Source organism: Erpetoichthys calabaricus, chromosome 16 (assembly GCF_900747795.2).
Source record: "Erpetoichthys calabaricus chromosome 16, fErpCal1.3, whole genome shotgun sequence".
Classification (NCBI taxonomy): Eukaryota; Metazoa; Chordata; class Cladistia; order Polypteriformes; family Polypteridae; genus Erpetoichthys; species Erpetoichthys calabaricus.
The window spans coordinates 34,749,807-34,770,152 of NC_041409.2; the positions used below are offsets into that span (position 1 = coordinate 34,749,807).

The 20,346-nt window shown below is 36.4% G+C and overlaps 1 protein-coding gene across 1 annotated transcript; it reads right to left on the reverse strand.

Moving 5' to 3' along the window:
• Window positions 1–1,928: 1,928 nt before the first annotated feature.
• emc7b (ER membrane protein complex subunit 7b) lies at window positions 1,929–19,980 on the reverse strand. Its single transcript, XM_028821823.2, has 5 exons — window positions 19,666–19,980; window positions 15,796–15,915; window positions 11,794–11,932; window positions 9,540–9,620; window positions 1,929–2,671 (listed from the first exon to the last, which is right to left on the reverse strand). The coding sequence occupies exons 1-5, from the start codon at window positions 19,872–19,874 to the stop codon at window positions 2,522–2,524; spliced, it is 699 nt and encodes a 232-aa protein (XP_028677656.1). The 5' UTR covers window positions 19,875–19,980; the 3' UTR covers window positions 1,929–2,521.
• Between the last annotated feature and the right edge of the window lie 366 nt (window positions 19,981–20,346).

The window sequence follows — 20,346 nt, forward strand, 5'->3', positions numbered from 1 at the left end:
CACACAAATGTATTCGTGGTGCTTTGATATTCAAGCGTCGCATATTCCCCAAAGTAATGACACAATACATTTTAAAAGTCTCACAGATCATCTTCGGTGCCGTCTTTTTTTTTCTTTTTGTACGTTTACAATACCATCAGAATGTACAGCGACATATTTGAGCCACAGAGAAAAAACACAATAAGGACATAATGAAAATGTCTATTTTGTGATTAATGTGGAAATTTCAGCTTTAAACTCAATGTCCTCTTTAATCCCATAGTTTACTTTATCATTAAAGCAGACCGTCGTAAACATCATCTTAAAACCGACCCAGTTGTTAAATCGCTACGCACTTCTGGGGCTTCCTCCTGACCAGACAGCAGCAGCAAGCAGCATCACCACACAGAACACATTAAATTTATAATATTCCAGCTCTCTGCATTTAGAATTCTTAGATTTATACTTGATATCACATTCATGATGAAATGCATTAAAATATGTATGTTACATTTTACAGATAAATTGTTAACTTTGTTTAAATATTGAATACTGCTAATAGTTACACATATGGGGTGGCATGGTGGCAGAGAAGTAGCGTTGCCATCTCTCGGGAAGTCACGTCCCTTGTGTTCCCTGCCTGGAGTTTGCATGTATTTATTCCTGGTGGGTTTCCAAAGTGAGCTCAGTTTTTCATCCAAAGACATGAAGGTTTGGGGATATGGTGAAGCTACAATGACGCCAGTGTATGTGTGTGCTTGTGTTCACCTTGCGATGAGCTGATGCTCGGCCAGAGATTTTGTTTGTCTTGCACCCGATGCTTGCTGGAATGAGCGCATCCCCGAATTGATAGATGTAATCATTAAACATCCTTTTCAGAGATATTGTGGCAATGTGTCCTCGGAATTTAATGGATGTTTCGTGCACGCGTGTCACATCACGTGAAGTGTAAACCTGGCCTTAGGCACCTTACTTTTCACCTGACGATCTTGGTTTGGGCTTATTTTTAGGGTAGGGCTTATATTACAGAGTAGCCTGAAAATCATGCTAGGGCTTATTTTCGGGGAAACACAGTAATTAGCAAATGCTTGCTGTTAATATATTTGTCATTTTTCCCAAATCAGACATTAAAGTTTTTGATCTTCCTTTTCTGATAAATTGTTAAAATAGTTTGAGCACTACCATATCGGCACTTCAGTCCTATTCTTTTCTGACCTTTTTTCACACTTATTGAGAAAGCATTTCTGGTAAGCGGTTGTTCTTTTTATTCACAGTTGTTAACTGCCAGATGGTAATAAAAAAACAAAAATAATTAAGTAAATGTGGGCAAAAGATAATCCTCAATTAAGAGCAGTGATTTATAAATTGTTCACAATAAAACCTGAAGCCATTATGGCACTCCAGTAATTTAGCTACACAGTCCTGGGTCAGAATGATCATTTCACACATTAACTACACTGCCACACTTGATAGTGCCAAAAGCATAAACCCTACAATTGTTGGCTCAGTCTTTACCTTACTAACAGTATCAGTGAATTGGTCAAGTCAGTCGACTCACTCGAGTTCCTAATGCCAGAAGGTACGTTCATGGGATTGTGCCATAATAAAATGACAAGGTGTAAAGGGAGTAAGTTTCAAAACTTTACAATAACGCATAAGGATGGCTCCACTTCAAAAAAAAAAAAATTGTCTGGATATTATTTTTGTCGAAACTCCATGTACGAAAATGATACCTAAATACTATAACAAAGTAAAACATCATCGCACTTACATTTGAAAAGCATAGTTTAACGTTTGAGCTGGATAAACATGTAAAGCCAACATCTTTGCTTTCTGAATATTTGTATTTGATCCAATCACTGATATCTCAAATACTGCAGTTAGATTTTCACTATCACACAGACCCTTTCATTCCCGCAAGAAGTCATTGCATGAAAAGTACACACACAAAAAAGTCAGTTACATTTTATTGTCATCAATCATTTTTAAATACATCTATATAAATAGTTATTTAAAATTACAAGCATCTCACTTTACATTTTCTGAGCACGTAATGTTGATCAACACAGTGTGTCCATTTTCATTATCTGCAATTAAGTGGGTGTAATTAAAAGCTATTGAAATAATATTCAATTAAATCCTTTTCAAAAACAACTCAAAAAAGCACTGTTAGAAATATATAAATCTGTAATAGTTGCTTCACACACTTACTAGTGAGGTAAACCATGAAGAGTTATTTTCAATAGTTAAATGCAATCAAACACAATTGTTTTATACTATTTATGTAATTACCTTTTGAAACAATTGGGATTCCGTAGTTAAAAAGCATCTCTCCAATGAAGTTTGTGACTCTAAAGGTTTATTATGAATATTCACTCATGGTTTCTCATGAGTACGAGCAGTAACATATTATAACATGTCAAAACATTACTTTCAAATAAATATTTCATTCACTGTTGGGATATGAGGAGGAAAAAAAAAAAAAAAATGAGTCGGGCAGCAAGCAAAAGGCATCAATTCATGTCTTCTTACAGAGCGCACACTACCTTCTCTTCATTGGCCCACTTTTGCCTGTTTTACTGCTACTGCCAGACTTTCCAGAAGACTTGGAGGAAAAAAGTTTGGTCATAAATTCTGAAACATCAGGTAGCTCATGATTGGGATTCAACATGTTCATGGATTGCTCCATTTCCTTTAAAAGAAAGAAAAAAAATGAAACACTGCAGGACACAGCAGCTGAAATAAAGAGCTACTTAGGTACTTGCTGCAAGTCTTTAGCAGTTTAAAAATGTGCAACCATAGTATTAGAAACATGATTTGTGTCCTAGATGTGAACTTAAAATATTACTCTTTCACGATTAAAAACTTTGTCACAAGCTAACCCATTGGCACATCTACATACCTTCACCCATGTCTTCTATTTTGTAAACAAAAAAGGAATATCCTGGTCACAATTTCAACTATGGCACACCAGTCAGACTTTGAGGACCTAAAAGCTTACAGGCTAATTTGAAGTAACTCATTAGAGTATATTTATAGACCCTTCCACTAACTTTAAAAAGTACATAAAAAAAGATTGTTGACATCAAATGCCAAGGTGATAGCCATGTACACAAAAAGTAGATTGTTAAATCCAAAATAAACAATCCATTACAAGATTATACCACAAGTCACAACTAGACAAAATGAGATAAGATAAAGGGAGGAGAAGAATACTCCTGAGAAGGCAATTAAACAAGTAAAAGACAAACAGAAACAGTTTGAAGGACAATATAAAAGATAATGGCAATTTATTTGGTACAGCATCACTTTTAAGTCACTTTTTCAAACCTTAGTGAATTTATTGTTCCTTGCTTCTATGGCTGCAATGTTCTGCAGTATTCATGGCAAAGCTTTAATGAATCAGGAGAAAAGTAGTGTATTACACTAAGATAATGTGGAACCTCTGTAAATTAGGGCACAGGTATAATGGATTTTGATTCTATGCAGTTTTCAGTTTGACCCTTTAACGCCTTTCAAAGTGCATTTATTTGAAGACCGTCCAATAAAACATCTCTCAAAAAATGTTTGCTCAACTTTTTTTTTTTTTTTTTTAGACATTATCATTGGAGACAGTTAAAATAATAAAATCTTAATTATGAATTTATACAATTATACAATTTATACAACCCATTTATCTGGAAGTCTTCAAACAAACTCAAGCAGCTGTCTGAATTAGAGCTCAATCAATGACCAATACTCACAACGTGAAAATACAAAGCTTACATTACTGTTGCCATCTAGGAAATGCAAGTTCTTAAATGCCTGAAAAAAATGACAGAAAAGCAGCAGAGTGTTCCAAACAAATGTAGCTAACCATACTGTCTCACCGAAATAATTCAACTTCTCAACTACTGTGATGCACTCCAAAACAATAACTGTAAAAAAACCTGTAGGTATGAAAGATAATGACTGCAAATCTAGAAATAGCCCTTTTTGCAGTTAACCTCCTTAGCGTTAATCCTAAGACTTGCTTGGGCTCAGAATTCTATGGTGAATACAGAGAAAAGCCAAGCAAAATGACACCTTTTATTGGCTAGCTAAAAAGATTACAATATGCAAGCTTTTGAGGCAACTCAGACCCCTTCTTCAGGCAAGATGTTACATCTTGCCTGAAGAAGCGGCCGGAGTTGCCTCAAAAGCTAGCATATTGTAATCTTTTTAGTTATCCAATAAAATGTGTCATTTTGCTTGGCTTTTCTCTACTATGTGAATACAGCTAACCTAGAATGTCTCTCAGGATATAGTTCTTATAATCCAATGTACAGTGTTAAGCCTGAATAATGCTAATGACAGTGGATAAAATCCATATTACTAAACGAGAATGGTAATCCGGATGGACGCAGGGACATCCGGCCATGGGCCGTGGACGCAAAAGATGTACTGCGCAGGCGCCCCCACAAACCCCCCCCCCCACCTCCAAGCAACGGAAACCGGATGAAAAGCAACGTAAAATAAGAAATGAGGCGCCGCGCCCATAGCACACAGAAAAAAGGAGTCAGACGCCGGCGCTGTACAGAAAAAAGGAGTCAGACGCCGGCGCCGCACACAGCGCCGCACAAAGCCCATGACACACAAAGAAGAGGATTCAGGCCCACGACACACAAACACCCTCTCCACTAACAGAGATAAAAAAAGTGAGGCAACGCGCCCCTTGCACACAAAAAAAAGAAGTCAGACGCGAGCGCCACACAAACCCATTGCACACGAAACGGGACAGACTACGGACATAGCACACGAAACATACACAAAAAGGAGGATTCAGACCCACGACCACACTAACATAAATAAGAAATGAGACACAAAGCCCCATTACTGAACGAACCGTCCGTATTAAACATACGTCATCTGAACACGTTCAAATTATGCAGCATAGATCGATCTCATTACTCTGATGCACTATTAACCGTTCAACCACAGAAAAGGCTCCATATTAAATATACAAAAACGAGCAAGGCTCAATACAAACAATGAACGCCGTAAACTGCAACGGGCTTCTCACACAGCACAGGCAAATCGATTACAGCTCCAGAGTAGCAAGTCCCGAATACTGCACATACAACGACGCGCCTCTCAAACAGCACAAGCAAAAGATACACATCAAGGACATCAACGACAGACACCTGCTAAACGATTGCGCCAGTTAGCTGACAACGCGTTCAATAATAAGTCCACTATTCATGAAAATTCATTGGGATTAATGAATGTCATTTGCAATCATTGTCATTCACTTAACTTCCCTGAACAAACAACTGTCAATACAAGTAATGAATTTACACGTTGTTGTCAAAAGGGTCAAATTACACTGCCTCCTTTACATTCATATCCTGCATATCTACAGAAGGATACGGCTCGAGTAACGGGACCACAAACACGAACCCACATGAAAAAAAAAAATACACGTCGGCACCTACAACGCGCTTCTGAAACCGCGGAAGAAAAAAATGTCTCGACTCCAAAAACACATGTCACTCCTTATTCAAAATACCGGTCCCAATCACAGAAACATCGGTATCCACTATGAAAATGAACAGTAACAATGCACGTGACATCTGTCTTGCCACACTATTAATTATAGATGAATGTACAATGGCATCCACTCACTTACTGAACACCATTGATAAACTTCTACAAAACGTTGATGAATAATAATATTCCATTTGGAGGAAACCTACTTTTATTACGAGGAGATTTTACACAGTGCTTAGCTATTGCTCCACATGCCATGCGCTCAGCTATTGTTCAGTCCACCTTAAAATACGCAGACGACGTCATACATAAACAACAAGAGACCAGACTACAATACATATACAGGCGCGAGACCTGATTGGTGCTAACACGAAGAAACGAACAGTCTGCATATTAACAGTGAGTGCAATCCTCCTTATTACTTATCCATATTCCTAACAATAAAGATCAAACAAGTCATGAATTCACAATCACGGGTACAGAACGAGACGGCTCGAGTAACGGGACCACAAACACAAACCCGCATCAAAAAAAAAAAATAAACGTCTGCGCCTACAACGCGCTTCTAAAACCGCGGAACAAAAAATGTTACACAGACAATTGCCATTGCTTTCAAAAGATACAGTTGGTACAAAACATGCGATGTCCAAATCCCGAATATAACAATTGGTTATTACAACTGGGAGATGGTACACTCACCAATACAGATGTACTTCACCCAGATATTATTACAATTCCTCAACCCTTTATCTGCGACGACTTACTTACGGAGATATTTGGACCAGCGGTCTCATTAGACCAAATACCCCTTTTAACACAACGAGCTATATTATGTCCAAAAAATATTAATGTTGATCACATTAATAACCAGGTCATTTCATTACTTCCTGGAGAGGCACACCGCTTTCTAAGCTCTGACAAAGTTGACTCTGATGACGACAATGACCATCTTAATTTCCCCTTAGAATATTTGAACACTATTAACCCAGCCGGATTACCACAACACAGTCTTAGCCTTAAAAACGGAACAATAATCATGCTATTAAGAAACCTTAACACTAAACAGGGTTTATGCAATGGTACACGTTTAGTCGTCTATACCATGACACACAATGTTATTCAAGCAACAGTTCTTACAGGATCACATGCTAACAATACTGTTCTAATTCCTAGAATTGACCTTACAAGTTCTGACCTGGAATTACTTTTTACACTTAAACGGAAACAATTCCCCATTAAACCTGCCTTTACCATGACTATCAACAAATCACAAGGACAAACCATGGGCAAGGTTGGCATCTACCTATCTGAGCCCGTTTTTGGACATGGACAACTTTATGTGGCCTTCTCACAAGTTCGACTTTCACGTCAAGGACAAGACACCATCTTTACTACTAATGTTGTTTACAAAGAAATTTTCCAATAAACCTTTACACTGTGCCAAACACTTTGTTGTTTGCTTCCTATCTGCGTCATCTACACCTTCACACTATGCTATATGTCATTCATACATCACGCTCTTTGTAATTTCCCAACACCAGGGGTTGGCGAGCGAAGCGAGCAGGGGGCGGAGCCCCCTAGTAGTATTATGCTACAAAAAAATAATGAATAATTCTGTGCATTTTTCCACTCTAGGGTAACTTAGCAATATTCATTAACTAAACTAAAACTGAACAATTAGTTGAAACAAATGATAGTGACGACAATGTGAATTAGTCATCAGACATTGACACAGATAGCAAAACTGATGCATATAGCGCTGTACAACTGAGCTGCCGTGATATGTCTGGTGACTTCCGTCACATGAAGGTTGACCGTGGTACAAGTAGGTGTATGGAAAAAGGATTACAATTAAGTGGAAAGACAAGAAAGTTATTAGACCCCTAAACACTGTTAACAATGCAGCAACATTCAATGTTCAGGTCAAGGGAAACTGTAGAGAAAATGAAGCCTCACATTGTGGCAGCCTTACAATAACACAAAGAGCAGGATTAATTGTACGGATCAGGCAATAAACAGAAAAAGTATTTAAAAAGTGCAAAAAAAACAAACACTCTTCTATTCTCCCAATTACAGTACAACATCAGAGATGAATTTCAAAGCATGTCACATGAAGGAAATGCATTAAATCTGTATAAGCAGGGCAGTGGACACTAGACATACCTTTCCAACTTTGATTGACATTCTGGTATATACATATTACAAATAAATTTCTTCCTTGTTGATTTGGCAAATTTTTTCAGGGATAAATACAACACTAAGGATAAATATAACACTAAATCAAGCTGCTTATGTATGGGATACATTTTACCACCGAATAGGTGTTTAGATTTAGCTTTTCTACATATAAAACTTCATAATGTAATATTTATTTCAAAACCCTAGTCTGGAATTAATTTAATGCTGACTGCAGTGTCATTGATATTGATAAGATTTTATTTATTTATTTTTAAAAAGGAACACACATGCAAATGTAGCAATACATGGCAATAAAAATTGTTAGGAATATACTTAAATCCCAATTATATCCGTCAGATTAAGTTGGCAGAATAAATTTAACTTTTACAAATTTTAATTATTGCATTATCAGTTTACAGGTGAAATATAGAACTATAAACTCCAGGAATGACAAAGCTAGAAATTCCCACTTAAAATAATTATGAAGAGCTCAGCCTAAAAAGTAGGCTGTAACATTATTTTATTTAGCTTCCCAAAATAATTTAAACAAATACAGTTTACAATAATTGCTTCACAATTCTTTCCCTTTTATTTATTGCCTAAATATTAAATCAGGATATGTAACTGGAGTCAAAATTGTTAACTGTCTTTCTTTACAACCACAGTTTAGCAACTTGAGATTTCACTGTTTATCACTTGAAGTGTCTTACTTACTCAACCACCTTGTTATTTACAGTCAGTCCTCTTAACCACTAACCCACACTACCCACCAAAACATTAAACTAAAGGCTTATTAAAAACAAAGTGAAATTTTAGTGGCTGCATACAATACAAAACTAGCGGTGAACATAAAACTATAAAAACTGATTCTATTAGAGTTATGCAATACTCCATTCATGATATTGTTACAATTGAAAAGCTACAATGTTCTAAGTTTCCTTACTGGGTAAAATTTTAATTTTCTTGAGTTTAAGTGGTTCACAGTGGACTAGTGACTAAAAACACTGCATTAATACATAAAAATGAAAGCCTTTAATATACAAAAAAGATGTTTTAAAAATTAATAATCTATATCAGACTGATGTACATCAAGCTTAAACAGTCACAAATAAGGGAAGTTTAAAAGAAACCTTTAACCAAAAATTATATGTTTATGTTACTTGGCCTATGGTGTTTGTAAAATTGCCAAGAAAAATGGACAAGCTTTCTAATAGAATGGGTGTATATGTAGACCAACACTGGACCACATCAAAAAATATCAATAGCCCATCAAAAAGAATCTCATGTTACTTATGTCATGTGTCAAGTCATCTGGTTGTACACTAATGACATGCAAAACACATTTTTGCTAAACTACTGTTAAATAAATACTTCCAGACAAATAAAGCAATTTATGTTGAGGATATGTATTTACATGAGCTTTTGAATTGAAGACCCACCTCTCCCCCTTCATTGGTCTTCAGTTTAAAAGCCCATTCCCAGGTGAATGTGTATCCTTAGCATTTAAGGAACAACACACCTAAACAGTTCCCAAATTCCAGGAACCTAATGAATTTCAAAGAGTCTGAAGCTCAGACTAACTTCATATAAATGTTCAAAAACTTCATTGTGAACTTTCTATCTTAAAACATGGCTACAGATTTCGCAGAAATTTTGAGGACTTTTATACAGATTAAAACACAAAGCCTGTAAAATAATTTAATATTCTCACATTTTTCCAACAGAGAGCGGTTTCTTTAATGTTCATTATGCATGCTAAAAACTAAAGCCTGATTAAAGTCAATGAACTCCTCTGTTGTGGAGCACACAAATCTTTTTGCAAATTGTACAATTACATTACAGAGTGAAAGTCTTCAGACAGAAGGGAAACTTACCCGTCTCATTTCAGGATCATTGGTGTTTACTACTTTTGGAAGTAATACAATTATCAACAGGGGTAGCACCATCATCATAACCTAAAATAGAAAGGTAGAATATTCAAAATATATTGAACACAAGTAAAACAGGATAATAATCACATCTTCATGCAAACTCTTGAATACGGTTATTCCTATATTATCTTGTGTAACAATGCCTTGGGTTAATATCTTAGTAAGGACAATATTGTATACAAATTCAGAAACACAACTAATATTCCAAAATGTTCCCTCAGATGACATTTTTTTTGCTTTTGGGATATGCAATATAAAAAAGGGACGCTACAAAATAAATTGAAAAGAAATGCAATTTAAACTCTTAACATTTGCAGCTTAAAATATGTCATATGAGACAGGGTAATTAAAGTATAGTCAGTCATTCTGTAAAGCTTGGATGAATTCCACAGCATTTATATAACAGCTCAACCTATAGCTGTCAATTTGATTTTTGACTCTAAATTCAGCTAGCTAAAATATTCAGTAATTGGCTGAATCCAAAACAAACATATTACATGTTAATTTTTTAAACTTCTTAATGAATCTGTAATTAAATATGTTATTAAGACTAGTTTGCCATTAAGTAAGAAATAAGCTACAAAACAGAACACGGGTGCCTTCACTGGTGGAATTCCAGTCTTCAATACATTTGTTTGCAGGGAAAAACTTTACAGACACCATTTCCAAAGGCCTTCATAAATTTCAAGTTTAAAGCATCTTGAGTGCATTCAAAAACATAATGATAGATAGATATGATTAGATAAATTAAGACACATATGCTAGATCTTTATTTATCCCCCAGGGAAATTTGGCTTTTTATAGCAATTCTTTAAATAAATAAATACATAAATAAATACATACATACATAAACAGAGAGAGAGAGAGAGAGAGAGAGAAAGAGAGATAAATATACAGTATATACACAAATACACCATGATCTGAAACACACCAGAAAAACTAAAAGGAAGAAAATTAAAAAGAAAGAATAATGCATGTTACATACTATTCATTGCAAGAACAACATATCTTGACTGGATGTATATGTTGGTTTTATTTTCATACAATCAAAACCAAATAAAAAGGTTCTGTGTGTGCAAAGACTGCAAATAATCCACAGAAGTGACAAAGGGAGCAATCAAATTTTTAGATTTCAGATTTTTAAAAACTGCAATTTGTAACAGTGAGTTCCTCCCATTATCACAAAATTTAAAGCAAGGTAAACGCTTTTTGGTACAAAAGCTCCAGGGACTCTTTTACTACTACAAATCCTTTCTACTGCATGCACTAAAACCTACTTATTGCTCTGCACAAATCCGATACAGCATCATAACAACAAATCTTTTTTTCATAATAAATCTAGTGCCTCTACAAATTGTATTCATTAATTAATATAGCTCTCCAAATCTGCCTTATTACTGTTAATGTTTTGAAGAGCAAATTAAACAATATATCAATATATTACCTGGAAGTTATAAATGTAAAAAAAGTACAGATTTCACTTTTTCTTTTTGACTTTGTTTGCTTCTTAACTTATCTTTAAAAAAAACTACAGTGTAAGACAATGCTCTTACCCCATCTCTTTAGAGTAACAAATGCTGGCAAATTAATATAACCTTAGCACATTTTAATTCCCCTCAAGCTATTTTGGAAGAAAATGCAAATTATTAACAGTCCAAGAAATAGAAACAATTATGGGTTGGGATATCACTAAAAGATGCAGTAAATGTTATGAAATCATATACGATTATTACACAGAAGCAGCTTAGGGTCTAGGGTTACTTTCATAACTATAAGATCAGGAGGAGGAGAGCTACAACTAGCTCTAAAATGCAAATGTTGACCAGAAAAGTTCTTACAGTTGAGATGCAAATAGACAACCAAATTCTAGGAGTGTCTCTCTTTTCAATATGCTGGTGGCGGTGTTGAGATCCAAGAAGCTGTGTATTCATTTGTTTAAAAGCGTTTTCATTGATGTAATGATAAAGCTACTGGCCCAAAATATGCACACACTTAAAACTAGGCTACATTTTAGATTACAGATTATTGTCAAGATAAAAAGCACATTCCACCCAAGCCAGTTATTATCTCAGGGATTCAAAGAAGTTGTTTTTAAGAAAAATTTCAAATGCAAAAATGAGACAGGTAATAAAAAAATTTAAACACAAACATTTAGGACAATGTATTGCAGCATTAGGAGGACTTTAAAATGACTTACCATAGGATTCATCAGAAAGTCTGTCCAACCCCAAGTTTCTCTTTTCAAAAAATAAGAAGGAGAGCCAGAGGACCTCAGCTGAAGAGGGTAAGGTAAGCGAATCACCTCTGATGTCTTAATGTAATTGACCATTCTTGCCCTATAAGAAAACAATTTCAGTGGAGACATATCAAAAAAATTGCAGATTACCAGGATTTAACTCGTGTTTGATTTGGACCAGCAAAATAAAATGAATAATTCATTTATTTGTTTGTTTAAATAGATAATCTCACTGACTTGATGAGAACAAAAAAAAAGAATTATCAAATTGAAACAATTAGCCTTGTGCCCTATCCAGGGACTAATACTGCCTTGCACACAATGCTTTATAATAATAATAATAATAATAATATTCTTTACATTCATATAGCGCTTTTCTCACTACTCAAAGCGCTCTCCATGCAGGGAGGACCCGGAACATGAACCCATGATCTACTTACTGTGAGGCAGCAACACTACCACTGCGCCACCTGCGTGGATGGATTTGCCTCCTGCTCAAGATAAGTGGGTTTGAAGATGGATAGATGGAAACATAACACATTGAATCAAACCCTTTTTCTTCTGATCATTCAATACACTGACACACAACGGCTAATAAAATCAACACATTGGGGCTTCTTTATTAGATATTGCTAGAGGGTGTTCATTTAGGAACTGCATTTCTTCGTATATATTCATATTTCTTTATATTTACAGTATACTACATTATATCAGAACAATATGGAATTTCCTAAAGAAGAGCGGTGTTCAAGAAAGTTTGCCATATTCAAAAGAATAGCTATAAAGATGCACTCGGAAAAACATACAGAAAAATTACTGCTCCATGTCTCATCTGCCCTTCTTATTCATCTTTCTCACTTCTCTCTCAAAACATTGACACTTCTCACTCATTACTATTCACTAGACTAAACTGTCAATGAAAGCACAAGTTTTGTTTACGTATCCAACAAATATGGATGCTTTGTAATAGAATTTTTCAGAATACTTAAGTAATATGTCATTAAAAAGCTTGGCAAAAAACAACATTGCTTCATTTGGTATCTCAAGGATGCATTTATTAATTAATGGCTCTAATTTAAATGAATAAAGATAAATTAATATTAAAGATATTTTTTAACTCTTTGAGGGCTGAATATTTTTTCCAAAAAAATCAATTCTCTGAAAAGCACACTAAGCAAAGGTTTCATACATAAATCAACATAAAACTTCTATTGTTATGTGCTGTGGCTGCTATTGGCGCATGTTCGGCATCTCTGACAGCAGTGGCGCCTCGATGGTCAGCAGGAATGCACAGTGGGTCAGCTGCCTGGCTGTCTTCACACAGCAGGTGGGCGGCGGTGGCAGTGTGACGCAATATGGTTTGTACCTCTTGTCATAATACGTTGTGGTCCTCCCAGGTGAACGCTGCTGTAGGCGCATCAGCTACATGAAAGTGATCAGTACCACAGTCAGCTGGAGACCGATCAGATGATGCTGGTACCTCACTTTCGTTTTCGAAACTCCTTCTCCAGATCACTTGCATTAAACTCGGAGTCCGACAAGTAAGAGTCCTATTCAATGAAATTATGTAAAACGTCCATGGAGTATTTTGCTTTGCACATTCACTTTGGTCTCTCGCCAGATGTCGATGCCATTTTAGAGGCTGTTTGCTCTTCACTGCTCTTGCACGCGTAGGGAATTGAGGTTGAATGAACAAAGCTATGTAATTTTCCTTCTAGCAAAGAGAGTCGAACTGAAATCTGAGGGCGAGGTTTGTCACAATTTACAGCCAATTACTGTCCTCTACCCCTGAATTTTGACAAAAGTCGACATCAGCCCTGAAAGAGTTAATATTACTAACTCCAGCATGATTTAGTCTCACAGAACCAGAAGTATAAAACATGTCATAAGATAACCACAAGTGAATTTTGCTTAAAAGTGGGTGATACCAATTAAACAGCTTATTGAGTGTCACATTTATAAACCAATCCCATACAGAACTTTTGAACTGCAAAGAGTTTGTGGTGCTCTTGTTAGCCTGGTTTGACAGAGCGCAACCTTTTGATTATAATAAATGGTATACAGCCGAAGAGCTGTCTGAAATTAGCCTTATTAAACAAATAAACATGTCACATGTACGAGTAGCACAATGCATATGATAAAATTAAACAATCTGTTGCAAGGGAAAAACCTTTATGTAAACTCAGATGATATATTGCCATTTGAAGATATCAATGAACTAATTGTAAAAGTGAACGATAGGTAGTCACATGTGTTGAGTGCTCTTTTTTGTTCAGTTATGACAATAGTGGCAGAGTCGATATAAGCTTAAAAAGAACTGGCAGTTTTGTATATGAAAACATGTATTTGAAGTAAATGGTGCATCACACTCCATCAAACAGAAGTGAAACAGACTGCCGTTAAGAGAGTGAATACTCAAAACACCCAAGTAGGACTATTTGCTGTTGTTATGCAATATAGTGATATAACAGTCAAAATGAGTGAAAGATATTGTGGTAGATAGAAGTACTGCTTAAATACATGGAGCCAAGTAGCTACAGTGTGTGTGTGTGTGTGTGTGTGTGTGTGTGTGTGCATGTCTCTTCTGTCCCAGCACTTATTACAAAATACAAATTAATCCGTAAACTTCAGTTAACTTCTGTTACTGAGCTCCGGAATTGAAACTATAATTTTAACTATTTTTTTCTCTCAGCATCAAATCTTTTGTTCAGTTTCTTTTGCTATCTCACAAAAACCCTAGTCATTTATTGTACTCAGACTGGAGGAGTTTGGGGTGGGTTTATAGGAAGAAACCCTGTGAGTGAAGCCTTTTCAGCGGTGGATTTTGCCACTATTGACTAAAAAAATTGTAATGAACTGTCCCCAGATGAGTATTCTTCTTTGAGAATCACACCTAGCCCCAGGAGACTAAGCTTGCTTAAAACTCAGCCATAAGCATTCATTAAAAGGAAGGCACTTCTGAATGGTATCCGATTTATCCAATTTTTTTTTCATGCCCATTAACAAGCCCTCTAACTTCTGTTCAAATCAAACTTGTCTAGTTTTATAAAGATATGAGAAGTATCAAATAAAAGTTACAATGGAGCTGTGAGAATCAATGAGTGAGAAGTTAGTAATGACAACTGACAAGTGGTAATGTTAATAGTCGAAACAATCTATTTGCAGTATACCCAAGGATCCCTGATGCGAGTAATGTAAAGTCTGAAAGCCAAAGAATACTGGAAGAGGTGCATGAATATGTGGCAGCTGTACACCCATGTGGAAAATGCCACAATAATTATAATACAGGATAAGTATCCCTAATCTGAAATTCTAAAATCACTCCACACCCAGAAACAAGAGGAGTGCCGACATGACGCCACGACTGGCAAATTCCACACCGGGGGTCTACTTTATAAAACTTAACTTGGGTTTTGGCACAAAAATATGTTTACACAAAAAAGTGGACGTGATTCATATGGAGTTACTCTAAAAGCTTCTGTTAAAGGACTGCATGTAATTTTTAGATACAAGTACTTTATCTAAGAAAATTCCAAGTGTAGAGTCTGGTCATAAATTATTTTGGACCGTTTTAAATGGGAAATATGTGCAATGTACATTTTCAGCTTATTAACCGTAATCTTTGTACAAACCGAAGAAGACTGTACTTTATAGATGACTTCATTCAATTCATGATGTGAAATTCTAATAAGATTCCTTTCCTATCATTTCAATGAACAACTTGAAACATGCTGACAGAGTCTACAAATGCTACCTGTACCAGTAACACTTAATGAGCAGATATCAATCAACAGAAGGGAAGATGCTTTTGACCAGGTTTCTAGGTCATATATAAGAACGATAGGGCTTTGCCGAAAGATTATATTTAATAGGCAGGTTAAAGTCCTCATTCACATTGTTACTCTGTGGTGCCGTGGCTAAGCAATACAAGATCATAGACCATATAATTATATTATTCTGTACCTCATTTTGCCCTTTGATGTGATATCCACACGAACTGGTTCAAATTTATAAGCTGGAGACACAATTTCTAATACATAGGAACCAAAGGGGACATCATTCACAGTGAAACTTCCATCAGTCCTGAGGAGAAAGAAAAAGAAAGAAAAAAAGGTTAACACAGGATGTCACTTGGCAGTGTAATAGCTGGAAAGAAAATTATAACAGCAAAGGAGAATTTAGCCTTGTAATTACACCCTACAAACTATGGCAAACAGTTTTATTTACAACATTCATTGTTTAAAGACCAAAGGGTCAATAACCAGAATGACCATTCCCAGTGACTCTTAACCTCACTGGCTGCTGGTTGTTTTCTGCCAAATCTTACTAGGAAGCTAGTTTGAGCAGTTAGTGTAAGACAGTTTAATACTGATGGATTTTTCCTGTTCCAATGCTCCTCTGTCACACATCCCTAATGGAATATATATATATATTGATAGTATCTGAATCATAAAGCATCATTTCAAAGTGAAAATGATTTTAAATCAATGTATTTACAGCGAGGTAGAACCCATGCTCCTGGAAAAATCTCCCATAACAAACAGCTAGAAGAAGCCGACAATTTATGTCCATCCAATCCACCCAATTTATCATCAGAGAAAAAATAATCTTTATGAAAATAACAAGTAACAGCCATAATGGGTTTATGAGAGGAAGATCCATCCAAAACAATCCGATTTTTTTGTGAAAAGACAATTGAATAGTTGACAAAAGCAAAGTTTATGACATGATCTACTTGGATATGTTCCAAATGGAGCAAGGTCCATCAGTGGAGTCCCTCAGGGGTCTGTCCGGAGTCTGTTACTTTTCAGATTTATACTGATGACATTGACTTCAGCATAGCTAGTAAATTGTGAAATTTGCAGCTTATACTTATATTGAAAGAACGGCAGGCATTGAGGATGCAACAAAACCTTTAAAAAAGAGACTTGGCCAAGCTTTGAAAACACTGCAGTTTAACGCAGAAATGTACAAAGTCATAATGTCAATTATAAATACAAGATTGGAGACACCGCCCTACCGGAAGCAACCTCTGAAAAAGATTTAGGGGTTTACGTTAACACAACATTTTTATCAACCAAGTTATGTGCAATGGTGATTAAAAAGGGAAGTAACATGTTAATACTGTAAAAACTGATTAATATAAATATAGGGACATAATGCTCAGTGAATAAAACACACTAGTTAGACCACATCTTCAATTCTGGTCACCACACTGCAAGAAAGACATAGCAGCACTTACAGCTGGGCCGAGGAGAGAAACAAAGTGCATTATTTGACTTAAGAACATGTTGTACTCTGACAGATGACTTAAGAACATGTTGTACTCTGACAGACTCAAAAGAATTAAACCTGTTTAGCCATGAGCGGAGGAGACAGCCTGGGGACCTAATACAGATCTTCAGAATTCCCAAAGGCACTGATAGAGTAGATTCAGATGTTTTATCAACTTATGGGTGATGAATGGCATAATCAAGTACACCAATAGACATTAAGGGGCAGTGGACTCAGGACTAAAGCTAGGAAGCACTTCTTTACTTAGAGTTGTGGGAGTCTTGAACAAACTACTGAGACATTCATGTGGTTCAAGCAGAGACCTTAACAGCCTTTAAGAAGTCCCTTTATCAACAAAATTTTGGCGTCTGTATAGAAAAAATTAAGCAAGACTTGCATAGATGGTCAGCCCTTCATCTCACTCTAGCCGGAAGAATTAACATTGTTAAGATGAATATCCTTCCTAAACTTCTCTTTTTATTTCAAAACATTTCAATATATATCAATAAATCGTTTTTTAAACAGTTAGATTCAATAATAACCTCATTCATTTGGAACTCAAAACACCCACGTATCCGAAGAGCGACCCTACAAAGACCTCAGGCAGAAGGTGGCATGGCTTTACCTAATTTTCAGTTTTATTACTGGGCAGCAAACATACTAGCCATAAAAACCTGGACACAAATAAATGAACATACACAGGCTTGGTCCACAATAGAAGTAAAATCCTGTAGTACTTCTTTATATTCCCTGCTCTGCTCTCCAATAAATGAAAGTTATCGCAAATATACTACTAACCCAATTGTGCTTTACTCACTCAGAATATGGAACCAAATTAGAAAGCATTTTAAGATGGAAAATCTTTTATCAGTGGCACCTCTGCAAGGGAACCACCTCTTTCAACCTTCGCAAGTATATCCAGTTTTTAATACCTGGAAAAGTTTTGGGATTAAAATGCTCAGAGATCTTTATATAGACAACATATTTACATCTTTTGAACAATTACGTTCAAAATTTAAATTCCCAGCTGCACATTTCTTTTACTATCTTCAAATTAGAAATTTTGTTAAACAGAAATTGCCCGATTTCCCCCACCTTGCACCCTCCACAATGCTGGAAAAAATACTGCTCAATTCCGAGGAAACAAACACTATTTCCGCAATATATAAAATCTTATTAGAGTCCCTACCTTTCAAAGATCCAAGAGGACATTGGGAAGAAGATCTCTTAATCAATATATCAGAAAAGGAGTGGAAGGTAGCAAAGCAGAGAATTCACTCGAGTTCTATATGCGCAAAGCATAGAATTATTCAACTAAAAATTATATATCGAGCTCATCTGTCTCGCTTAAAACTGTCCAAAATGTTTCCAGGCCAGGATCCAACCTGCGAGCGCTGCAACCAAGTTCCAGTCTCACTGGGCCACATGTTCTGGACCTGCACTAAACTAACATCATTTTGGACAAAAATTTTTAAGTGCCTCTCAGACAGCCTTAGTATCACAATCCCTCCTAACCCACTAACAGCTGTGTTTGGTGTTCTTCCAGATGGACTGGAATTGGAGAAGGACAAGCAAACGGTGATTGCATTCACTACACTCTTGGCACGCAGACTTATTTTGTTAAATTGGAAGAATCCTAATTCTCCTCTTATAAGTCAGTGGGAAACCGATGTTTTATATTATTTGAAATTGGAAAAAATCAAATTTTCAGTTAGAGGATCTGTACACAATTTTTTCAAAACTTGGCAGATTTTAATCAATATTATTTTAGAATAAGAGAATTAACTATTATTGCATTTAACTCCCTTCTCCATCTCTTATTTATATAGATATTTACTTCTCCCCTTCTTTTGTCTAATGTTGCCTTATTAAAAAGCTTAAAGAAATTTTCCTTTAGCTAAGCTCTCCTTCTCAGGGGTGGGGTTTGATTTGTTTTCAAATTTGTTGGGTTATAAATTGATCTGTTTGTATGGAATGATTACAATGAAAATTAATAAAATAAAAATATTAAAAAAAAAGAAGTCCCTGGATGAGATATTGGGACACCTTTGGCATTAGATAAACAAACCTCATGGAATGAAGAATGAGAATGACACAAACAAGGAAGAAAACTTTACACGTGTAATAGTAGCCAGTGCTAGAGCAGCCCTCATATTTTAGATGAAACACTCTACCAACAACCCCTTTGTGTATCCATTTACTGTTGTGTGTTGCAAGGAGCAAACTAGACGCGATGACAGTTGTCTGCATAAACACACTGACACAATAAAAAGCTGTCAATTCAGTGAACTGCACGTCGCCGGGGAATGCGAGTCCCTGGGGATGAAAATGCAAACCATATAAAGAGAACACAACATATGAAAATCCCTCAAGCGAATATGCAAACTACACAAAGAGTGCGCAACTACCGGAAACAGCGCTTGAGTTTTTCTACAGTTAGGCTGTGACAAACTTGTCTAATGCTGCTAATGTGAATGCTCATATAAAGGATTCGAGTTTAACCAAAGGATTACGTTGAGTTCGTTCCCAATGGGCAGAGACACGCTAGAAGGCAATTACCTGAAAAAGCCGACATGGTCCTCTCCCTCGACGAGCACCCGAGCTGAGCTTATCCAGTCCTGAGCGCGAATGCCCGGCACCACCGCACGGCCCTCGATTTTGAAGCGGTCACCGTTTTGCTGTCCCGAAACAGCGGGGAGCTCTTGTTCATTAAAGCCGTAAATCACCGAGCATAAGGTCGGGATAACTGTGCATAGCGCCAGCCACATCTCGTAGGAAGATCGCCAGGCTTACAAGATAAAAACAGCTGCAACTCCCGTCCTCGGTGGAGACCAGCGTCAAGTGGCGTCACGACGGCAAAGAGCCCACTTCCTGTAACGTGCCCTGTCACGTGTCGATGTCGCAACTAAAAAGGGCCGTCTTATTTCGTGTGCAATCTCAGCAGCCCGGAACAAGCACCCTGGAGCTCGAGGTAGCAGGTGTTGAGTTAATACGCAGTTGTCATTATTGAGGCCATGAACTATAATGTTAACCATAACAAGACGATCCAACATAATCAGTGGGACATTTCCTGTGAAGATACCTGCGTGAGGCTGGCATCTTCAGTCGAGTCCTGACTCCATTTAAATTGCTTGGCCTAAAACTTTAACTTATAATACAAGGGTGTATCATAACCATGCACAGCATTCAATCTCTCATGGATTTCCTTTGCCTTCTTCCCTTCTTTTGTGAAAAATGTAA

What these genes read in the sequence shown, in the direction of transcription:
- emc7b (XM_028821823.2), bottom strand. Translation starts at nt 19,874, where the DNA reads ATGTGGCTGGCGCTATGCACAGTTATCCCGACCTTATGCTCGGTGATT. An exon ending in GACCATGTCGGCTTTTTCAG is followed by an intron (nt 15,916 to 19,665) that starts GTAATTGCCTTC and finishes CTTTCTCCTCAG; the next exon opens with GACTGATGGAAGTTTCACTG. An exon ending in ACTTTCTGATGAATCCTATG is followed by an intron (nt 9,621 to 11,793) that starts GTAAGTCATTTT and finishes TTTCTATTTTAG; the next exon opens with GTTATGATGATGGTGCTACC.